Source organism: Myotis nattereri (assembly GCF_964212035.1).
Source record: "Myotis nattereri genome assembly, chromosome: 12".
NCBI lineage: Eukaryota > Metazoa > Chordata > Mammalia > Chiroptera > Vespertilionidae > Myotis > Myotis nattereri.
Genome location: NC_138087.1, coordinates 77,805,811 through 77,828,951, shown reverse-complemented (window position 1 = coordinate 77,828,951; position 23,141 = coordinate 77,805,811). Strand labels below are relative to the sequence as shown.

The 23,141-nt window shown below is 58.2% G+C and overlaps 2 protein-coding genes across 3 annotated transcripts; one reads left to right on the top strand and one right to left on the bottom strand.

Annotated features, from left to right (window-relative positions):
• Window positions 1-6,370: 6,370 nt before the first annotated feature.
• On the top strand, window positions 6,371-9,718 carry ZDHHC12 (zDHHC palmitoyltransferase 12). 2 transcript variants are annotated; one of them, XM_081103929.1, is made up of 5 exons: window positions 6,371-6,499; window positions 8,025-8,155; window positions 8,490-8,567; window positions 8,751-8,917; window positions 9,138-9,718. In XM_081103929.1, the coding sequence occupies exons 1-5, from the start codon at window positions 6,400-6,402 to the stop codon at window positions 9,337-9,339; spliced, it is 678 nt and encodes a 225-aa protein (XP_080960055.1). In that variant the 5' UTR covers window positions 6,371-6,399; the 3' UTR covers window positions 9,340-9,718. The 2 variants fall into 2 exon arrangements, with proteins under 2 accessions (XP_080960055.1, XP_080960054.1); XM_081103928.1 differs by having other exon boundaries at window positions 9,116-9,718.
• On the bottom strand, window positions 9,654-20,091 carry PKN3 (protein kinase N3; the record flags this gene model as incomplete). Its single annotated transcript, XM_081103175.1, has 22 exons — window positions 9,654-10,166; window positions 10,253-10,333; window positions 10,463-10,570; window positions 10,659-10,801; window positions 11,218-11,294; window positions 11,398-11,460; window positions 12,104-12,280; window positions 12,671-12,762; window positions 12,895-12,958; window positions 13,222-13,289; window positions 13,398-13,500; window positions 13,723-13,891; window positions 13,986-14,061; window positions 14,436-14,579; window positions 14,668-14,777; window positions 14,860-15,006; window positions 16,457-16,640; window positions 16,860-16,987; window positions 17,068-17,179; window positions 17,683-17,828; window positions 17,972-18,203; window positions 20,044-20,091. The coding sequence occupies 22 exons, from the start codon at window positions 20,089-20,091 to the stop codon at window positions 9,954-9,956; spliced, it is 2,685 nt and encodes an 894-aa protein (XP_080959301.1). The 3' UTR covers window positions 9,654-9,953.
• Window positions 20,092-23,141: the final 3,050 nt, after the last annotated feature.

Sequence of the window (23,141 nt, the reverse complement as noted above, 5' to 3'; positions counted from 1 at the left end):
TCCTCCTGGAGTCTTTCCCTCCCAGCCCTGGGGTGGGGCAGCTGCCCTGCATTCCCAGCTCGCCCTCCCTTCCATGCCCAGGTGGCCTGAGCCAGCCCCCTGGGCAGAGCTCACATGGCATTGCTTTACCACCTGGGTCCTGGGTAAATGTCTGTACTTCGGGGTGTCACAGAAATACATTTTTGTGAAAAGTGGAGAGGAGCAGAGTGTCTTTTTTTGTGTGGAAGGGGTGGAGTCCGGAGAGGGGCCACGTTCTCTCTGCTCCCCTGTGCCCAGACTCAGGGTACAGCTGGCAGCCATCACCACGGCTCTGCCCAGGGTGGCTCGGTCTGATGGTAGAGACAAATGTTAGGTACGAAATGATAAGCCAGTGTGTGATGGGCAGAGAGAAGGGAGCCCGGAGGCACCTCCTGTGGGCTGGGGGGAGTGTGTCAGGGGCCAGGGAAGACCAGTTAGCTGGGCCACAGCGTTCAGGGCCAGGAAGAGCCCCTTGGGGGCCAGAGGCAGCACGGTGTTCCTCACGCAGTCAGGGAAGCTTCTCAGAGGAGAAGAAACTCGGGAGTGAATCCAGGGGAAAGACGAGGCAGCCAGGCCGGCTGTGCAGGGCCCAAGGAAAGAGCATCGCGACAGAGGGCCCGGCCCGGCCACGAGAAGGGCCTTGCAGGGAGGACCACGAGCAGCCTGTGGGGCTGCAGCAGAGTGAGGGAACGAGGGGGCGAGCAGAAGTCACTGGGGCCAAACCGCCAGGTGACCACACTCTGGCTTCGCCTAGGATGGTCCTGGTTCCACTTGCCCCAGTGTGACTATCACAGTGCCCTCTGTGCCCCTGGGGTACGCCTCAGGTTGCACCCAATGGGGGAGGGCCACTGCACGAAGAACAGATCCAGGGGGGCCATTCCCACATGTGCCAGGCGGGTGTGTGCCCAGTGTCCGAGAAAACGAGTCTCTCCTTGACCAAATCCTAGCCAGGCTCCTCAGCCCTCTGCTCAACGAGGCCTCAACCTTGACCTACAAAACCACTACAGACGCTCAAGCTCGTGATTTCGTCCACCTCCCTCCTCCCACATTAAAAAAGTTAAACACTAAAATCATTTCTAAGAGCTCCGGGTTGCATTCCTAGGCTGACCCCAGCCCACCTTAGAGCACCGGCCGGAGAGCTCAGGCTGTTAAAAGACCAGCGACCCCACACACCAGGCTGCCTTAGAGTCTTCACCAAAAAGGGCTTGTAACTGTGACCCCTTCCTCTCCCTCTGAAATGAATTTGTATCTTCTGCAACTCGGGTGTCTTTCTCAAGGACCTGAACGCCATTCTTTTGAAATGTAATCCTCAGGAAGGATGGGGCTGGCCTCTGTCTCTCGTCTCTGGGAGGATAGAAGCCAAACTTCAGTAACTGCCAGCCAGCAGACACAGCGGACATAATGAGCGTTTACTCACCAACCCTTCGTAACGTTTCACGCCCGAGTCTGCCCAAGCCCATACCAGTTCCCTCTCTTTAAATGCCCAGTCACCAATTGCTTCTGGCCTTTTGGCTAAGATCAAATGTAGTGGCAGTGTCTGTCTGTTCTTTTTTTCAATTGTGTGCCAACCTCCACAATCAAATCGTCTTCTGTCACCATAAATATGGCCCCCTTTCCCTTTACTACCATACCCCCAGTGTCTGTTCTTGTCGGTTTAAAATGCCTGGTCACCTCTGTGCAAATTGAAGTGGCGCTGAGTTCACGCTGGAACCTCTTCCCTACGACAAGATATTACCGGTTAAGATCTGTCCTTACCACTTTAGTGTCCGACTTGATCTGTGACATCAGTATGTCAATGACACATGGAAGCTTCAGGGTTAAGTGGATAATGTGCTAGAATTCCTCACTCAGTTAAGTCATACCCCATTGCAGTTATCAAGACTGAGTTTTTTTGTTTTTGTTTTTTTTTTAAATATATTTTATTGATTTTTTACAGAGAGGAAGGGAGAGAGAGAGAGTTAGAAACATCGATGAGAGAGAAACATCGATCAGCCGCCTCCTGCACACCCCCCACCGGGGAAGTGCCCGCAACCCAGGTACATGCCCTTGACCAGAATCAAACCCGGGACCTCTCAGTCCGCAGGCCGATGCTCCATCCATAGAGCCAAACCGGTTTCGGCAAGACTGAGTTTTGAGAGAAACCAAGATGGCGGCAGAGGTAAACACCAGAGTTTGCTGCCTCGCACAACAACTTCAAAAATACAACTAAAAGACAGAACAGACATCATCCAGAACCACAGGAAGGCTGGCTGAGTGGAAATTCTACAACTAGAAGGAAAGAGAAAAGCTTACCGAGACTCAGAGGAGGAGCAGTGCGGGAGTAAAATACTAAGGTACAGAGGCGGACGCGGAGCGGGCTGGCGGCTGAGGGCGCGGCTGTCGTTTTCAATCGGGAGGGAGTCTCAGGCTCTGGGCTCCAGCTCTGGGCGAGTCTTTGGGGACCCAGACTCATATGGGAGAAGCGGGACTGTCTGGCATCAGCTGGAAGGCGAGGGCAGCTTTCTCTCCGAGGTGCTTGCAGCGATTACCGGGACATTGAGAAGCGGAGCCTCTGAGGGCAGGACTGAGAGCAGCCATAACTGCTATCCCCGCCCTGTTGATCTCGTGAGACCCACCCCGCCCAAGCCCTGCACTGAGGCCTTTGCTGGGTAGCCTCAGGCAAAGGCTAGATTAGCACCTGAGATCCAGGAGCCAGGAAGCCCAGAGGTCTGAGTGGGACCATCCTATTTGCACCTCCTCGGACCCTTAAAGGACACAGGGGCAGACCCAGTGAGCACCAAAGCCCCATTGAAGCAAGTCTTGCCCCGGAGGGGTGTCTCCAGCACAGAAGCTCTCCCACTGCAGACACAGCTGATTCTCACAGCCAATTGGCCTGGAGGTCAATTCCTCTCAGTGATACCTACAACAATCAAGGCTTTACTACAACAAGACTGTGCACAAAGACCACAAGGGGGTGCACCAAGAGTGTCCTCCTCAGGTAATTGGGGAGGCTGAACCACTGGGCCCTAGAGGACACTAAGCACAGAAACCCACTTTATCAACACAGGGAAGCATAAAAAAATACAGAGACAAAGAAAAAGGACACAAATGACAGAAATGGAGGAAAGCAAACTACTGGATATAGAGTTCAAAACCACGGTTATAAAGTTTTTCAAGAATTTTCTAGAAACCACCAATAAATTTAGTGAGACCCTGGAGGATATGAAAAAAGACCAACTAGAAATTAAGCATACACTGACTAAAATAAAGAATAATATACAGAGATCCAACAGCAGACAAGAGGATCCCAAGAATCAAGTCAAAGATTTGAAATACGAAGAAGCAAAAAACACCCAACCGGAAAAGCAAAATGAAAAAAGAATCCAAAAATTTGAAGATAGTGTAAGGAGCCTCTGGGACAACTTCAAGCACACCAACATCCGAATTATAGGGGTGCCAGAAGAAGAGAGAGAGCAAGATATTGAAAACCTATTTGAAGAAATAATGACAGAAAAATTCCCCTACCTGGTGAAAGAAATAGACTTACAAGTCCAGGAAGCGCAGAAGACCCCAAACAAAAGGAATCCAAAGAGGACCACACCAAGACACATCATAATTAAAATGCCAAGAGCAAAAGACAAAGAGAGCCCTAACTGGTTTGGCTCAGTGGATAGAGCGTCGGCCTGCGGACTGAAAGGTCCCAGGTTCGATTCTGGTCAAGGGCATGTACCTTGGTTGCGGGCATATCCCCAGTGGGAGATGTGCAGGAAGCAGCTGGTCGATGTTTCTCTCTCATCGATGTTTCTAACTATCTCTCTCCCTTCCTCTCTGTAAAAAATCAATAAAATATATTTTTTTAAAAAAAAAGACAAAGAGAGAATCTTAAAAGCAGCAAGAGAAAGAAAGGCAATTACCTACAAGGGAGTACCCATACGACTGTCAGCTGATTTCTCAACAGAAACTTTGCAGGCCAGAAGGGAGAGGCAAGAAATATTCAAAGTGATGAATGCCAAGAACCTACAACCAAGATTACTTTATCCAGCAAAGCTATCATTCAGAATTGAAGGTCAGATAAAGAGCTTCACAGATAAGAAAAAGCTAAAGGAGTTCATCACCACCAAACCAGTATTATATGAAATATGAAATGCTGAAAGGTATCCTTTAAGAAGAGGAAGAAGAAGAAAAAGGTAAAGATACAAATTATGAGCAACAAATACACATCTATCAACAAGTGAATCTAAAAATCAAGTGAATAAAGAATTGATGAACAGAATGAACTGGTGATTGTAATAGAATCAGGGGCATAGAAAGGGAATGGACTGACTATTCTTGGGGGGGAAAGGGGTGTGGGGGATGCGGGTAGAGACTGGACAAAAATCGGGCATCTATGGATGAGGACAGTGGGTGGGGAGTGAGGGCAGAGGGTGGGGTGGGAACTGGGTGGAGGGGAGTTAATGGGGGGAAAAAAGAGGAACAAATGTAATAATCTGAACAATAAAGATTTATTTAAAAAAAAAAGATTGAGTTGCAAGTGACAGACGCCCAATTCAAACACCAACCCAGATTAGTCAGAGGTTGGAGGGTGGGATTCACTGACTAATGCAACTGGGGAAACTAGAGCTAATACCAGCTTCAGGCAAAGCGGGATGTAGGGGCCCAGACAATGTTAAGACTGTCTTTCATACACCCTTTTGGTCCTGTTTATCTCTGTCTCTTGATAAGATGGCCTCACCTTCTCCTGCCACAGTCTCTCTCCACAGAGTGTAAAGATAGCTGTCAGTTGCCCTTATACTAGATTCCTGCTTGAGATCCCAAAGAAAGCCTCTTTCTCCGCAGCTTTGCCTTACTCTCATGGAATGATTCTAATTGGCCCTGCCAAGTCACATGCCCACCAACTAGGACCAATCACTGGAGACAACCAGATGGGGAAGTGCTTGGCTTTCTAGAGTCACAGCCCACAATGACTTCCCACCACTCTATGGAGTGAGGGACACAGTTCCTTCAGAATCACATGAGATGGGGAAGAGTTAGTTCCCCAACAGAAAAAGGAATGTTGAGCTGACAAAAATAACAGATGTCATGTCCTAGCTGGTTTGGCTCAGTGGGTAGAGCATCAGCCTGGGGACTAAAGGGTCCCAGCTTCAACTCCTGGTCAGGGCACATGCCTGGGTTGCAGGCTGGATCCTCCTCAGTAGGGGGCGTGCAGGAGGCAGCCAGTCAATGATTCTCATCATTGATGTTTCTATCTCTCTATCCCTCTCCCTTCCTCTCTGAAATCAGTAAGAACACATTTTAAAAAATAACAGGTGTCAGAAAAGGATCCCCGGGCCCTGGCCGGATAGCTCACTTGGTCACTTGGTTTGAGCATCCTCCCAATACTGCAAGGTTATGGGTACGATCCCCATCAGGGCACATACAAGAATCAACCAATGAATGCATAAATTAGTGGAACAACCAATCTGTATTTCTCTCCCTCTCAAATAAAAAAAAAAAAAATTAGGAGGCTTGCTGTAGAAGTTGGAAGGGGGCCAATCTGATGGAGAAAGAAGGTGGACATTGGTATTAGTGGGAGGTGTGGGTGGAAAGGCACAGCTGAATAAGGAAGGCCCTGGGGACACGGCTGAAAGAGTATGGGCAGTGAATGATGAAGCCTCGAGTCGGGCAAGCCGGGCTGGCAGGGTGTCGCTGGGGTCTAAGTACTGTGCTAGACGCTGTGCTGCCATTAGTTAATTCTCCCAACCACCTTAGGAGGGGATGCCATTATCATCTGTTATACAGACAAAACACAGAGCTCAAAGTGGTGCAGTGACTTGCCCACGCTCTCACAGAGAGGAAGAGACAGCGCTGGCATTCCTGACTCGGACCCAAGTTGGGCCTCTCGTAGCCTGAACCTGCACCACGGAACTCCACTTTGCTCTAATCCCGTTTGCGATCCCTGATAATGAACAGCAAGGCGGTAAGAATGTCACCACTGAGCCTTGGGCGAGCGCTGCCTGTTGAAACCTCAGTCATCACATCTTTGAACCGGGCACAAATCTGCAACCTGGACTCCACACGCCTGGATCTTTGAAGCTCCCAGGGAGCGGCACGCATGCGCGAGGCTGTGGGGTTGGGAAGGGACGGAGACCTGCGACGGCTCCGGGTTCCGAAAACATACCTACCGGGGACTCGGGTGGCGGAGCTCCCGGCTGCGCGCGCGCCGGCCCCGCCCTCAGCCTCTTCGGGCACCTGTTGGCTCGAGGACCTACTCGGCCGCAGCTGCCACCCAATAGGCAGCCTCCCTGCCCCAGCCTGACCCCGCCCACTCCCAGGATTCGCCAATCGCCGGGCATCTGGGCCCCTCTCCCTCGGAGGGCCCGCCCCTCTGGGCGCTTCTTCCGGGTGGGGCCGGGGGCCGAGGTTATGGCGCCCTGGGCGCTCCTCAGCCCGGGCGTCCTGGTGCGGACCGGGCACACGGTGCTGACCTGGGGAATCACGCTGGTGCTCTTCCTGCACGACACCGGTGAGCCGGACCCGCGCCACCCGGACCCACCCGCTCCCCCGTGGTCCCCCAGACATTTGGGTCTTACTGGGTCCCCTGCCGAAGCCCCAGAGACCCGGGGGGGACCACCCGTCTCCGCCGGCTCCCGAGGCCCCTTCCTCGCCTGTCATTCCAAGAGTTTCCGCCTAAGACCCCGTCAGTCCCTAATTCATCCCAGCGTCTTCCTGGTCCCTGCCACATGCCCTGTCCATCCCGGGACCCATGCGATGGCCACCTGATCCGATGGCCAAGTCCAGCCCCCATCTCCCCTGGTCTCGGGATCCACGGATCCTGCCCGGGAATTGACTCCCAACCTTCCCTCCGCCGCCCAAGTCCGGGCTCCCCATCCTCAGGCAAGAGAGCACCTCACATGGGGAGTGACCCCCTCCTCCATGTCCCCACCCTTGCTTCTTGCCCTAGTAGCTCTCACCCCACAGACACCCCCACTCCCATCCCTCCCCTTGGGTTCCCACCCCTCCTTGCTTCAGCCTCCCCCCCTGGGCCGGGGTGTCTCACTTTCCTCCTAAGACCTTCTCAAGTCTCCTCCACAGTCTTTGCCCTTTATTTTTTTAAATATATTTTTATTGATTTCCGAGAGGAAGGGAGGAGAGCTAGAAACATCAGTGATGACAGAGAATCATTGATCGGCCGCCTCCTGCACACCCCACACTGGCGGAGTCCACAACCTGGGCGTGTGCCCTGATCAGGAACTGAAACATGACCTCCTAGTTCATAGGTTGATGCTCAACCATTGAGCCACACCAGCCGGCCAGTCTTCGCCCTTTAGCCTAAAAACCTGCTCAGTCTCCCCATCAGAAAGAAACCCCCCTTCTTTCTCTGCTCCTTTTACAACCAGAGTTGTTCACTCTGCTGTCTATCTCACACCCTCGTATCTTAGCGCACCCCCCCTACTCCCCGCCTCCCCCAAATCCCCAGTCACCTCTTTGGTCTGGACCCTTCCTGGCCTGGGCTGCCATCCTGCCCCTCTTTGCAGCATCTGAGCCTGCCAGTCCCGCATTCCTGTCTGTCTCATGAGCCTCTCAGACCAGGCTGGTCTCCCACGGTGGAGCCAGAGGCAGGGACCCCCTCCTTCCTCTCCCCGACATCGTCAGGTCTGGCCCCTTCACTCCCTAACCCCCATCTGTCCATCTCCTCCTCTCCGCTCTCGTCCAGCCACCTTCCTCTCCCTTCTGGACAGCCCTCTCTCTGTGCCTCCAGGCTTCCCCTCTGATCACCTTCACTGGGAAGGTTTCCAGATCTGCCCTCTAACCTTCCATGATTCCCTGTTGCCCTCCAGAGAGTAGAGATGAACTGCCTTTCTCTTTTTTTGCTGGTCCTGAACTTCTGTACCTATGCCGGAGACACACCTGGCCACTCATCAAACCCCATCCCCAGGCCTTTGCTCAGCCAGGACACACGCCCCCCTCCACCTGTACCTGCCCCCTGCCCTTCCCCTACCCCCCCTCCTGTCCCCCAGCCCGGCCTCACTCTCCTCTGGCCCCAGCAGCACTGCGACAATGGGAAGAACAGGGGGAGCTTCTCCTGCCCCTCACCTTCCTGCTCCTCGTCCTGGGCTCCCTGCTGCTCTATCTGGCCGTGTCACTCATGGACCCAGGCTACGTGAACATCCAGCCCCAGGTAACCAGTGGGCCCCTGAGGAACTGAACCCCTCCTCCCACCAACAGGGGACCCAAGGCCCCAATAACAGTCTCATGCCAGGTTCTGTGTGGAGGGCTTTTCTGGGGCATCTCAGTGAATCCTCTTGCCAGCCCTAGAAACCCATCTGCAATGAGGAAATGGCCAAGGCCCAGAGAGGGAAAGCAACTGGCAAGGGTCACACAGCCTCCCTAGGTCCAGGGCACTGTGCCCCACTCTACCACCTCATTACACATGGGATGGCCTCCAAACTGTGTTCACCAGCCACCTGCCTCCCCAGAGGACCCCCATCTTATGCCCTGGCCCCCATTTTCAGGAGGAGGCCAAGGAGGAGCAGACAGCCATGGTTCCTCCGGCCATCGCCCTTCGGCGCTGCAGACACTGCATGGTGCTGGTGAGTGGCTCAGGGACCTCCTGGAGGGCCAGGGGTAAGGCTGAGACCGATCGCCTCCTGCCCCAGCGCCTTGGCCTCACCCCCCAGGCCTCCCAGATTCAGGCCCCGACCTCCCACCCTCATCCCTGCCCTCACTGTTGGTCTGGAGGGGAGCCAGTGTCGAGCCCGACTCTCTGTGCCCAGCAACCCCTCCGGGCCCGGCACTGCAGCGAGTGCCGCCGCTGCGTCCGCCGCTACGACCACCACTGCCCCTGGATGGAGAACTGTGTGGGGGAACGGAACCACCCGCTCTTCGTGGCCTACCTGGCGCTGCAGCTCGTGGTGCTTCTGTGGGGCCTGTACCTGGCATGGTGGGTCCCGCCGCTGCCCTGTGTGTGTGCAGGGGTGTTGGGGGGGGGGGGGCGGGCAGCATGTGCCCACAAGGGGTGCACAGCCGGACACCTTCTTCAGGGGCCCCGACCCTTCACCATTGGCCTGCCCTCCTGGGCTCCCTGGGGCGCCCCTGCCTTCTCCCAGCTCTGGGCCCCCATCCCTCTGCTGCCCTACAGGTCTGGCCTCCGCTTCTTCCAGCCCTGGGGGCTGTGGCTGCGGTCCAGCGGGCTCCTGTTCGCCACCTTCCTGCTGCTCTCCCTCTTCTCCATGGTGGCCGGCCTGCTCCTGGCCTCGCACATCTACCTGGTGGCCAGCAACACCACCACCTGGGAGTTCCTCTCCTCGCACCGCATTGCCTACCTCCGCCAGCACCCCGGCAACCCCTTTGACCGGGGCCTGATCCGCAACCTGGCCCACTTCTTCTGCGGATGGCCCTTGGGGCCCTGGGAGACCCTCTGGGCCGAGGAGGAGGAAGAGGGTGAGGGCAGCAGCCAGGCTGTTTAGGGCCGCAGGAGGCAGAGCCACCATCTTGTGCCTGAAAACGAAGGGCGGACCCCGAGGGCCTGAGCCTGCTCACGTCTGCCCACACCTCCCAGCCTCAGAGCAGACTGACCTCCAAAGGAAGGAGGGGAGGAAGAGGACCTGTGCGGGGCTAGGGCACCAGTGCCTGGGGCATCCGGAACCTTCCACCCTCCGAGCCAGAATCCCTCCAGTGCAGTTTTGCATATTTAATAATCCATAAAGCAAGTCAAGTATTAAAAACCAAACCAAATTGCTCCTCACCATGCCACCCTTTCTGTCCACGTCTGGCTGAGATGGGAGGGGTGGGGGGAGGCGGAGGGGAGCACCAGGCCCAGAGACTGAGCCAAGCCACCCCCTCAAGTCCGAAGGGCTGATAAATACCAGGCAAGGCCTGGCCTCCAGGGCAGGGCGGGTAGCTGGGCAGACGGGTGGGCAAGTAAGGCTCTAAGAGTGGGGGGGCGGGGCTGGAGACAGGGCCACAGGGAAAGGCCCTCAGGGCGCCAGGAATCGCTCTGACACGAAGTCGAAGTCCCGGAAGGCGGCCTGCTGGCGGGCAGTGAGGGGGCCGCAGGGGTCTGGCGGGGTCAGGGCAGGCGGCAACCCCGTGAACTCGCCCTCGAAGTAGCGCAGGTCTGTGGGCCCGCAGAGGGTGGGTGCAAAGGGGGGCTGGACAGCGCGGGCCAGCAGAGCCTGCCAGTCGGTGGTCTGGGGACAAGGGCAGAGGTGCCTGAGGTGACGGCAGTGGCAGCCCACGCGGTCCCTCCGCACCTCCCACTGCGCCGGCCACTCACCCCGAAGAAAGGCTGTGTTTTGATCTCCTCGGCGTCCTGCTCGCCGGCCCCCAGGCGCTTCTCCGGGCACTTCTGGAGGAGCTGGGCAAGAGCAGTGCTCACCGAGGGCACTGGGCCCCAGGCTGCCGCCTCCCCAAGCCCCCGAGGGAGCTGGGCCCAGGGCCGCGAGGATGGGTGGTGCCGCCCAGCCCTGCACCCTGCAGTGGCTACCTTCTGAATGAGCTCGAGTCCTTGCACCGACAGGAAGCGGGGATACGGGGCTTCCGCATTGACGATGCAGTCAAACACCTCCTCCTCGGTGTCCCCTGGGAATGGGCACTGCGGGGAGGGGGGCTCAGCGGGGTGCACGGGCCACTCCCAGCCCACCCCAACCTCGAGGCCCTGGCCGCCCAGGCTCGGCACTCACCTCACCCACCAGCATCTCGTATAGCAGCACGCCCAGCCCCCACCAGTCCACGGCCCGTGTGTAGGCCTCCTGGGTCAGCACCTCGGGGGCCAGGAACTCTGGGGTGCCGCAGAAGGTGCTGGTCCGATCCCCAAAGCCAATCCCTGCAAATCAACATCCACATCAAAGCCAGCTCAGTGTGTCTGGTCCACAGTAACCTCTGGTTGTAAGAACCAACAGCCAACCCTTATGTCCCCCTGCACCTAACTGCCAAGCCCTGCCCCACTCTCGGAGGTGGGAATGGATTTTAGGACATGGGACGGAGGCGGCGAGGCTCGGCCAAACTCACATGCCAAGGCCACGAAGGAAGCAGAACCCAGTGCCCTCTCCCAGCTCTGGAGCACAGGCTCGCCCTTGGGCCAAGGGAAGCCAGGGCTCCTTAGAGCTTGTAGGGTTGGGAAGGAAGCACTTGGTCCCTGGAATGAGGGTGGGGTGGGAGATTTCCCGGGAGACGCCACTTGCTGGCCTGGACTGGGTGCCAAGGCTGGAGGACACAGGATCCTGGACGGGAGACACCCACCTTCCTTACATAGCCCGAAGTCTGCGATTTTCAGGAAACCCTGGGCATCCAGCAGAAGATTATCCAACTTAAGGTCCCTGGGAGGGTGGGGGGCAGAGCAAAGGGGCCCTGGAACGGTGCCCAGGAGAAAGACAGCATCCGCGCCCTCACCACTTCCCCAGCCTCTCGGGGACAAGTTACCTGTAAATGATCTTCTTCTCGTGCAAGAACTGCAGTCCCAGGACCACACAGGCCAGGTAGAACCTGGAGGGGGTTTAGGGGAAGCTTAGGCCCAGGACTGTGGGGGGAAGGGAGGGCAGGGAGGCGCAGGATGGCCATGGCCTGGGGACCCTTGGATGTGGGCAAGAGGATGGAACAAGCCTCATGTGGGGGTGGGGCTCCTCCAGACAGCAGCCCAAGGTTGTCCCAAGGTTGCTGCCAGCTCACAGCCTCCTCTTCCTGGGGTCTCAGATCTCACTCTCCCGGCCTCCTGCCAGCAGCCTGCATGCCTGTTTTCAAATGAGGCTCTGAGACCCCAGGTCAGTGACATGCCCGGGGTCACACAGCTAGTGGCAGAGCTGATGTGAGCCCAGACTTCAGGGGCGCACACTGGTGGACAAGAAATAACTTCAGCGGCCAGTCACTATTCACCGGCAATTCATAAAGGTTATGCTCAACTATGCAGCCAGCCTCTGAAACAGTTGTTTTTAACCCGCTTCCTAGCTACATAAACTGAGGCTCAAGGTCACAAATGCTGAGAGCTGATACCCAGGATCTGAACCCAGGCCTCCCTGACGCCCTGCTCCTCCGCTGATGGGTGCCCGGAGGAAGCAGGGTGAGGGAGGCCCGGTGTAGGGAACCAGGGCCGGCTTGTTGGAAGAGGCAGACGAGAGGAATGGAAACCCACCGCGCCTGGGGCTCAGGGAAAACGTCCTCGTGGATCTGCATCATGAGGTCGCCACCCGGCGCAAACTCAGTCACGAAGCAGGCGTGGCTGGAGGTCTGGAAGCAGGCCAGGAGGGACAGCAGGAAGGGATGCCCCGTGCGGCCCACAGCCTCCAGGATCCGCTTCTCGCAGTACAGGCTGCAGGGGAGGGCGCGGCTTTCAGAGGGAAGGAAAACCTCCACTGGCTGTGCCCTGCACCCACAGGACACCCCAGCTCACTGTGCCTCAGTCAAAGTGCTGGGCAGCTACGCAGAGTGACGGTGTCTATGTATCAGGAACTCACGTGGGTCATTTAACCTGCACAACCACCACTGTCCCATTTTACAGGTGAGGAAACTGCGGTGCAGAGGGACCTGCCCAAGGGCCCATCATTAACTGCAGGTGCTAAAAAATGAACCCAGGCCTGGCTGGCCCCAGAGTCACCACTTCAAAGCCCCAGGAGCGTTCGGCTGCCTTCTGGTGCCAATAGCCCAGGCCAGCCATCCGGGGCCCGCTGCAGGCCAGGTGCCCGGTGGCATCACCACACACCTCTCTATCTCGTCCCGGCTCAGCACCTCCTGCTTCTTCAGCGCTTTGATGGCGTAGTATTTCCCCGTCCCCTTGAACTGCACCAGGAGAACCTGGGGACCAGAGAAAGGCTGGGCTCCAGGTGGGCAGTACCGGGAGCCTTTACTTCCCCCAACTACTACCTAACGATCACAGCGTCCTCCTAGCCAATGCGCCGAGGGCTGCCCAGCCTGCACGGCACCCACCTTCCCGAAGTGTCCCCGACCCAGCACAGCCAAGCAGCGGAAGTCCTGAAGCCGTGGGGGTTTCCTGGAAGAGAGCGGGCACAGAAGCCCCCTGGGCCAAGGCTGGGCCTCCACCAACCCTTCATGCCAATCCTGGCCTGGCCCCACCTCTGGGGCTGGCGGGACGGGGGCTCAGGACAGCCGTTGCCTGGAGTCCGGCATACAGCTGGGCTCAGTAATGTGGGTTCAGAGTGAGAACCTGAGCGAGCCAGTGAATGTGCCCAGGAGCCTCGGAGTGAGGACTGAGTGGACAATGTCTCAAACAAGAAGGTGAACCTGACGAGGTACCTGGTCGCGGAGGCTGGTGGAGATGACCCCAGTCGAGTCCTGGGCTCCATGTGGGGGCGTTTGGTGCGCTGTGAGGGAGGGCAGAGGGGCTCAGGGCAGAGCAGGGCTTCCTTCCTCCCTCCCTGCAGCTCCGCCACCCCCAGCCCAGCACCCCCCGGGCTACCAGCCCCCCTCACCGGCGTCTCCTCGAGGGCTGGCTCCCGGGGCAGGTAAAGGCGCGGGGGCTTGGGTGGGGGCCTCATCTCTTCTCCCAAGGGGGTCTTCTTGGGTGGGAAACTACTGTGGGGAGGGGGCAGACACAAGGTGGGGCACAGGCAGACAGAACAGCCGGGGGATGGACCCACAGCCATGCCGAGAGAGAAAGAGAGAGAGAGAGACAGACAGAGAGAGAGAGAGAGGCAGAGTGTGAGCAACAGGGACAGAAAGACAGACGCTGACAGCACCTGGAGAGGCGGGCACCGCAGAGAAGCCGGGAGTCTGGGGGGTGAGGTGGCTTCTCACCTGGGCGAGGCAGGGCTGGTGGCCCCCCGAGGAGTGGCAGGGGTCCGGGGACACGCTTTGGGAGGGCTGATCGTGCTTGGGGAGCTGCAGGGGGGCAGCAGGTTCATGACCAAGCGCCCCCAGGCTGCCATGCTGAGGTTCATCTGGGAAGCCCTCAGGAAGTCCTGACCTGCGGCCAAAGGGAGGTTCAGTCCCGGGGCCCCCTGACGCCCCTGCCCTCTTCCCCACGTGCACGGCCCTCTCCTGTCCTCTCCTGTCCGTACCCCTGCGTTTAGAGAAAATGCGTTTCTGCCTCTGCAGCCGGGGCCTCCTCTCAATGACAGGGTCACAGAAGGTTACCTGTGGGGTCACAGAAGGTTACCTGAAGACCAGTCCCCTCCCACCCCACCTGCCATGGGCACCTCCCCAGCCTCCAGGATCCCAGCCTGAGCCCCCAGTGACAACGATGCAAGAGCCAGATGGGCTCAGAGAGACGGAATCAACATCCTCATTGGTACCAGTGGGGAAACAGGCCCAGAGAAGAGAGGCACTTGTCTAGAGTCACCCATGAAGCAGGGCAGTCAGGACAAGGACACAGGCCTCTGGACTCCGTGTGGGCCTCGGAGACGGCCTGGGAACCTATTCTTGGAGTCCTCCTCCCTCTGGGCCTCAATGTCCACTCCTCCGAGGGAGCCAGGAACCCACGTGATCAGAAGGCAGGGGTCAGTGGGCACCTGGGCAAAGAGCAGCCCCTGGGGCACCAGGCTGAGGGTGAGCTGGTGACACGCATTGTCCAGGAAGTCCTCCAGCCGCAGGAAGGCCACGCCGCACAGCTGTCGCCAGTCCCGCCAGTGCACCCCGACCTCCAGCTCTCGGGCCTGTATCGGAAAGGCCGGGTTGAAGATGGGGCTGGCCTTCCAGCCGGTGGCCCAAAGTCAGCCCTGGCCTCACAAAAGCCGGCCTCACCCGCTCCAGGGGGATGACAAAGGTCTGGTCCCAGGACTGCTGGGCTACCGGCCCCCAGCCCGTCTGGCCCACGATGCGATTGTCCACCTTTAGCACGGCCAGCACCTCACCTGCAGGGCCAGAACCAGGGCTCAGGGAAGGCCACGAGTGGGGGTTGCTGCCCCCCATAGCTCCCTGCAGCCCCTTACTCACTGGCCAGCTCGCCTGTGCCACGCTGCTGCCTGGCTCTGCCCCGAAGCCAGCCCTGGGAGGGGCTCCTGGCCAGCGCAGTCACCGGGGACCGGCCGGGCACAGCTGTCAGCAGCTGCTCACAGCCCAGGAGGTGGACCTGCAGTGTCCCTGTAGGGAGCGGGGGGGGGGGTGGGTGGGGGGGGAGTGGGCGGGGAAAGCATGGTCAGGTGCCATCCTCCCACTGCCAACCCCAGTGGACCCCTGGACCCCTGGAACACTACCTTCTTGTAGAGATGGCTGAACCCAGAGCCTGCCAACATTAGGCCTTGGCAGCCATCTGCCACCCTCCAGGCAGACCAGCTGGCCCTCCCTCCTGAGCACCGTCCATGTGTTGGGGGCAGCAGGGACCCACAGCCAGAGGAGTGACCCTCAGACCTCAGCCAAGCCACATGGAGCCACGGTGCATGATGACATGCTACCCAGGGCTCAGGGCCCGGGGAGCAGCGTGGCAGAGACCAGAGCTTGGGGAGCAGGAAGCCTGGCTGCCTGTCCTATCCCCACTCCTCCCTGGGCCTCAGTTTCCCCATCTGTACAGAGGAAAGGGGTCTCAGCTCTGTCCCACCTCCCACGAGGGGTACAAAGAGTGTTTTGCCAACCAAGTGGATTCGTTTTTAGGGTCACCGGACTTTTGTCCCTCAAAGAGGAAGCAGTAGGGCTCGAGTAGTTTTTGAGGAAATAAACTAGGCCAAAGAGCACCATTTAAGGAGTCCAGGCCTGGGGGTTACACCCCAAAGGACCTTAGACGAGGGCAGTGGCCTGGGGAGGAACTAAGGTGTTTAGCCAGGAGACAGGTTTACGTGGCCCCGATAGCCCACTTCTAGCCTTTTAACAAGTCATTTCCCCTGCCTTCCCCAGCTCATCCATTCGGCCAAATCTCACAAGCCCGGTAAGGCCGAGCTCAGACACCACCATCTCCTCCAGGGATCATTCTCGATTCTCTGAGGCCGGGTGGGGGCACCTCCCCTTCTCCGCTCTGCTCACAACGGGATGTGGCCTGTGTACCCTCGAACCAGCTCTGAGCAGGAAGGCGCTGGGATCTCTAGTTGGTGCTATCTCCCAGGTGGGAAGCTCAGGGCTTCCAAAGTCTGCATCTGAGATTACTTACTGACTGCAATTCAGCTGCCACTATCAGGAGACAGATCCAACTTGGGATAAGAACGAACTCTGTAATAGCCCAAGCTGCCCAGGACTGGGTACCGAGGCCTCCGGGGCTGAGAGCTCCCTAACACTGGCGCTTTCAACGTTTTACTATGGTTACTCATTTAAATAATAGCTTCACTGACAGAGTGCTAACGTGCCCAAAGAGTGCTTAGCACTTCACAGGCAACAAACAAGGCACTGAATTTTCACAGCAACCCCATGAAGTAGGTGCTGTTATCGTCCCCATTTCACAGAAGGATAAACTGAGGTTGGGAGAAAGGATGTCAATTGTCCAAGGGCTCAGAGCTAGGGAGTGGTGGAGCCAGGATTGGAACCCTTGTCCAGAGTTTTTCCCCACTGTATCTCAATCCTTTCTGGAAGGGAACGAGAGCGCTGACGTGGGAGGGGCTCCTGCTACCTGTCATGGCGATGGGCTTTACAAGCATCCCCGAAGGCTGAGGGTTCCCAGACACAGCAGTCCGCAGCTCCCGGGCCACTCTGCCACGCAGAGGGTGGGCAGGAGGCAGTCCCTCCAGCAGCTGCTCCAAGGCCAGCCGCAGGAGGTCCAGCTTCTGGGAGGACTCCTGGAGCTGGGCCTGAGCCTGCAGAGGGGGCACAGGCCCATGGGGTAAGGGGTGTGGGGGCACCGGCTCAGGCCACCTGTAGACACCCCCTCTGAGGTCTAGACAGAATGAGCCTCCTGGTTCCTCACTGCCACCCCCCATGGCCAGTCCATGGTGCCTCCCGTCGCTGCAAAGGGGGGGATGGGAACAAGGAGAGCCTCAGAGAGGAGCAGCAACACGAGGGGACGGCGGCCTGACCTCGGCCAGCGCCTTGCGGTCTTGCAGTCGCCGGCTGCCCAGCAGCTTCACCACGTTCTTGGCCCCCTCGGCCACGGCAGCCTCAATGCGCAGCCGGTGCCGCAGCTCCTCCGCCAGCAGTTCAGGACCTGGGAGGAGGGGGTCAGCCCTCAGGCCCACGCCCTGCTCTGCCCTGCCCATCCCCGCTTCGCGAGGTGCGGGGTCTCACCTGGCTCCGGGGACCCACTGGCCTCCAGGCTGCTGATCTTCATCCGCAGCAGGGCCACCTTCAGCTGGCTGTCCCGCAGCATCTGCTGAGCAGCCGCCAGGAGCTTCCTCCCCTGTGGGGTCGTGACATGTGCTAGCCCAGAGCCACCCTGGTCAGACCAGGGCCTGGAGCTAAGCCTCCCCCATTCACCAGGCTGGAAGCCAAGCCTCCCACAGTAGGCCAGATAAAGAACCAAGCCTCCCTTGTTAGATGAGGTCCGGGGCAGCGCCTCCCCCATCAGACCAGATAAGGGCTGAGGTCAAGCCTCCTCCTGCATATCAGGCCTGAGCTGCCCCATCATGCTGGGGGCTGGCACTGGGGCTGGGTCTCCCCTATTAGACGGGAACTTCCGTGTTTGCCTTCTCTGTTAGACGAGGGGTTGGAGCCATGCCTTCCCCACCAAGCTGGGATTTGGGACGCTGCCTTCCTTCGCCATCAGACGAAGGGTTAGGACTGTGTCTCCCTTATTGCATCAGTGTCTGGGTAGCATGTCCCTTTCAGAATAGAGGCGGGAACAGCACCAACCCTCATAATCCAAGAGCCAAATCTCTCCCCACCAGAGCCCAGGAGCCTCACCTTGGGTGTGCCGCGGGCATATGTGTGGGTCATGTTCTCCGCCCCCTGCTTCACCTTCAGCTCCACCTGCAGCTGCCTCTGTAGCGCCTCCAGGTGCCGGGCCCTTGGCTGCTCTGCCGGAGGCCGGGGTCCCGGCGCCACAGGTTCTGTGTGCACCACACGGAGGGCCCATAAACCCCTCACCTACAGCCTAGCTCTCTCCTCCCTCCCCTCCTGGGCAGGGCCGAGGAGCTGGGTTAGTGAGCTGGTACCTCCTGTCCCCGGGGGGCTGCCCAGACTCTTCACTCACCGGCTGGGGGGCCCGGCAGCAGGATGCGGGCGTGCAGCTCCTGCAGCTCCCCGTGCAGCTGCTCCAGGCGGCGGTTGGAGGTCCGGAGGAGCTGCTGCACGTGGCCCAGGTGGCGGCGGTCGGTGGCCACCCGCCGCAGGTTCTCCACACCCTCCTTGATTTTTAGCTCCTTCTGGATGGCCCGGCGGATCGCCTCCTTCTCGTCCTCCGGGGGCCGCTGGCCCGGCCCAGGCTGCGGGACGGCAGAAGAGCCGGCCTCAGCTCAGCACGCACCGCGGGGGCGGGAGGCACGGGTGGCACCCAGGACCCGCACACAGGGTGTGGGCAGCGTCTCTGACTGCAGAGGAGTCGCCCTGAGCCGGGTGGAAAGCCCACGGCTATCTGTCCAGCCCACGCTCCTGTCCTCTGCACTTGTGAGGAGGGTGAGGGGAAAACTTCCCGTGTGCGTGTGCTCCGGGGGCCAGGGTCTGAGGTCTTGGCGTACGTTAATTTGTTAATTTGTCAGTCCTGACAACAACCCCGTGAGGTGGGTGCAGTTGTGTCCCCCGTCGTGTCGGTGAGAAAACGGAGGCAGAGAGAGAGGGTGAGTAACCTGCCAAGGTCACACCACAGAGCGGACACCACCCCCCTCGCGCCCCGGCCCCTCTCTGCCAGCCTCGCTTCCCAGGCTGCTGCTCTAAAGCTGGGGTTCAGGCTAAGATCTGGGCCAGAGAAGAGGCGAGGGATTTACTCAAGGTTAGAGGGCAGCTGGAGGCCTGAGTGGGGCCGGGACTGTTCCCTTGAGGCCTCAGGTGGCAAAGCAGAGGCGCACAGCAGGGCTAGGAAGGCCTCCGGGGACGTCTCCTGGGCCGAGCTCCCGGGAGAAAGCAGAAGGCTTTCTTACAGCTTCACCCCAGGCTGGAGGGAGAAGAGGCAAACCTTCCCAGAGCCCATTTCAAACCAGCGGCGCCAAAGCCGACCTGAGCCCAGGGTCACCCATGACCCCCCCCAGGGGCTCCTGCAGGGCCTCCACCTTACCTCTCCGCTCGCCATCTCCCGAGCCCAGTGGAAGGGTGGCCACCCCAGCCTCAGGGACCCCACCCCCAGCCCAGGCCTGGGGCCCGGCGGGCCAGGCTGGCCGAGGGCAGGGGTGGGGCTCAGGAAATCCTTTGCCGGCTCTAGGCTCTAGACTGGAGGCGCAGGCCAGAGCCAAGGGCTGGAGCAAACAAAGCTCCCATGGAGCTGGGGGCCCGGCCACCGGGGTCCTGAGTCACCCGGCTCCACTGCTGGGCGGAGGTTCACAGGAAATAGGAAAATGTGTACAAGTCGCTGCTGGAACAGGCGGAGGGAGCTCCGCAGGAAGGAGGGTGGGAGGGGGTGCGGAGGAGACGCAGCCCTGAGGTTGCCACAGCATCGGGGTGGAGGCCACCCCGCTCTTGAGCGTGGCCCAGACTCCTGTCTGCTCGGGGCTGGACGCCTGCCCTGTGCACACACACCTCCCCGCTGGCGCTTCACGGGAACATCACCTCGCCCGCCCCAACAGCAGATCTGCACGCAGCCTTGGCTCCTGTGCCCACTGCACCTAGTGCCGCTATGGCTGTGGCTGTGGCAGGAACCCGGCCCCTCCCCTCAGGGCTGGACCCCTGTGTACTCGAAGGTTCCCGCCCAGGCACAGGGCTGGGCCCCTCTTGTGCTCTGGGAGGGCCCCCCCACCCCAAGTGCGCCGGGACTAGCCCCTCCCGGGCCCCTCGCCCAGAGCGCACGAATTCTTCCCCCCCAGGGCCGCTCCCCGGGGAGCCCGCACGGACCTCCCTTTACTTTCCTGGAAGAACCGATTTAGGACACTGGGGCCACCCTCGTGGCTCTGACCGAGGGCTGAGTGCTCCTAGGCTGGCCGGGCGGGGGTTCCGAGTCCCTCGGGGTGATTTGGGGACGCTCCCAGGGGGCACGAACGCCTTACCCCCCGGTGCGCCGTTATGCCCTGCGAAGGGGACGGGGTGGGAGGGCCCGCGGCAGGGGCAGCAAAGGGACGCGGGGCGGAGCTGGGGACACCGCCGGAGGCTCCCCCCGCCCCCCTCGGCCGGCGCCCGCACCCGGCCTCTCCCGGAGCCGTTCACCTGCCGCAGCGCCGCCTCCTCCATGGCGCGCTCCGGCCGCGCGGCCTCTTCTCACCGGTCGGGCTCGGGTCGGGCTCCGGAAGCCCCGGCCCCTCCGCCGAGACTTTCAAAACTTGAAACTTCCCGGGAAGCCGCGCCGGAGCGGCGGGAGCGGGCGCCCCCTCCCGAGGTCCGCGGGCCTCCGGGACCTGGACTCAGCGCCGCCACTCGGCCGCGCCAGGTCGGCTCTCGGGGCTCCACTCGCGAACCCGAGGCCACGGCACCACCCCCGGCTCCGAGGTTCCGTGGGATTTCTCTTCTCGGGGACACTGACCCGCGTCCCCGGACAGGAGGGCAGGAAGGGGCATCGCCGGCTGGAGTCCTCGGGTCGCTCCGCCGCGTGCTCGGAGGGGCGGGTCCGAGCGCGGTCAGCGCCGCCTGCTGACCGCGGGCGCTGCCGGTGTGGCCGGTCCACTGCGGGCGGGTCAGCCCCCCCCCCCCCGCCCCAACCCCGCCAGGCTCCGCCCCTCAACGGCTTCCTCTCCGAGGTCGTCGGAAGGGCTAATCCCAAACCGGTGGCCCCCACGTCTGAACAGAGTGACGCCTCACCCAGGTGGTGCCGAAGCCCATCTCAGGGGACAGCATCGAACGTCCCTCGTGCCTCCACTTGGCCCACCTGGAGCTCTGGTTCAGCAGCCATTGCCCACCTCTGTCCTGAGAGGCCCGTCTACAGACACACGGACACCCTGCGGACTGCCGCTGTCTCAGAAGGTAACTACCCGGGCCGCACTGGACATGGCTGGCCTGTGGAGGGAATCCAGGTGCCTTATTGCCTAGCCTCTAGAGTCTAGCCACTTCCTGGGATCCTGTCCTCACCTGCACCTTGTGCCACAGGAGCCACATCCCGGAAGTGTCAAATATTGAAATAGTGCCATCGGCAAGCCAGGGACAACCCTGGGTTATTGCCCTGCAATGGGACCTCAACCGAGGAGCATCACCAACTGCAAAGGCAACTTGGTTCAGTGGGGGACAAGCCTGCCTTTCACAATCAGAGGCATGTCGGGACGTCTCCCTTACTGATACTGAGGGCGACGCTAACACGTAAGAGGCTGTTATCAAGCTGCCCGGAGGTTAATGTAATTAACCGTAATTTGGAAGGGAAGTCAGGACTACCAGCTTCTGGCTGCAGGTTGTAGGCTAGTGGGAAGACCATGAATTGAACCAGCAAAACTATGGTCTAACTCCCAGCCTGAGGACCACTCATTCACTTCTGCAGCCAGAAAGCTGACCTATGTCAAAGAACTGGCATTTACTTTCCAAATTTTCTTTGAACTGTTCCACTGCTTGTCACCAAGGGAAAGTAGACTCCATCCTTTTCAGTGAGCCCCAGGCTGGTCAAACCTACAGGGAAGGAAACCTGATGGGAGTCTGAGCGGACGGCTAGCTGTACTGTCTGTGTGACAGTGATGGGAATTCATGAAATTTTCATTCTTAGCAAAATTGAAGTTTACATTCAACATCCATCATATTGTTAACTACATTACTATCAACCTGAAAGGAACCTAAATTCCTAGCAGGGTACGTAGGAAACATTTTTCCCTTTCTATACTCTTTCAGTATGAGAAACATCAATCCATCTACATTTAGATTCGCCTCCCTCGGGTAGGATCTGAGTACACAATGTCACCAACTGATCAAGCCAGCACACACCCTCCTCTGAAAAGTCCTCTCTGTTCTTATTCTAATCACAAAACTTGTCTTTTCCTTCAGACCTGTTAAAAAGTAAATTCGTAAGCCAATAAGCACAGCCAGATATTCAAAAGGAAATGGTCACTGCTAGGGTGGACAGACTTTTCAAAATAAGATGTCCTCTTTGTTTTTAAAAGGATGTGCTTCTTTTTCTAAAATATATTTTTATAGACTTCAGAGAGGAAGAGGGAGAAATAGCAATGATGAAAGGATCATGGATTGATAGCCTCCTGCACACCCACCACCAGGGACCGAGCCCCAAACTGGGAATGTAAACATGACCTCCTGGTTCACTGGTCGAGGAGCAACACTAGCTAGGCAACATGTCCTCTTTAAACAATTGTAGACTACTCCTGAAGATCCTGACTCAATCTTCAGGAAATCCTGAGTCTCCTTTACCCTTTACAACAGAATTCCATTCTTGTAAATAGCCAAAAAATAATCATAGAATGTAACAAAAAAAGGCAGAAAAAACATGTTTCTGGGACCAAGAGAAACCATGAAGCCATTGTGCCATAAAGCAGAATGATAGATTGCCAGATTAATTCGGAAACACAACTGTCCAGGAATCCTCTAAATACCCAAAAGGTCATACCTTTTATAGCCGAACTAGCTAGCCCAAGAAAAGCAAATTTGTCAGCTCAACAGGACATCCAAGTACTCTGTGGACCAATTAAACTCTACATTTTAGAGCCAGGGTTGGGTGAAATAGTGAGGACCTGTTTACGTAGGTCAGGGAATAATCTTCTAGAAACCAGGGCATCATTGGAGAAACCAAAGTTAACCTTAACTGGAGGGATGCTCTAAAATAGAACCTCAAGGTTTTGAAAATTAATGTAAAGACACATTACAAGCTACTAGCCTCTATGCTCCAATTCATTAGTTAAGGTCCCCTCCTAAATTGAGCATATCAATTTAGGGAGAAACTAAACAGCTTTGAAATGTCCTTGTACCAAAGCAACTTTGAGCCATCCATCTAGCACTTTCCAATATATCCTTGCCTAAGGGCCAATCCAAGAACTCTCTGCTACTGGGCACAAAGCACACACTACTCTGTAGCCGTTCTCCAGTACCCTAATGTTGCCAGTTTACTCACAGCCTAACACTATACAAAGATTTGCAGGCATAGGGGAATCTCAATAGGAAGAAGTTACCTTTAGTGACTTTATTTAATTCACAAAATGTTATCATGTGACCTATAACCTAGCCATACCACAATCTCACCAGTACATAAAAACCAGTTTTGGTGAGGTGTAACTGTAAAAAACCACAGGCTTCCTTGATGTGTATTAATTAAAGTGACTTCCCCCACCCCTCAGGTACTTGCTATATTCCAATTAAGTCCT

What these genes read in the sequence shown, in the direction of transcription:
- ZDHHC12 (XM_081103928.1), top strand. Translation starts at nt 6,400, where the DNA reads ATGGCGCCCTGGGCGCTCCTCAGCCCGGGCGTCCTGGTGCGGACCGGG. An exon ending in ACGTGAACATCCAGCCCCAG is followed by an intron (nt 8,156 to 8,489) that starts GTAACCAGTGGG and finishes CCCCATTTTCAG; the next exon opens with GAGGAGGCCAAGGAGGAGCA. An exon ending in TGGGGCCTGTACCTGGCATG is followed by an intron (nt 8,918 to 9,115) that starts GTGGGTCCCGCC and finishes GCTGCCCTACAG; the next exon opens with GTCTGGCCTCCGCTTCTTCC.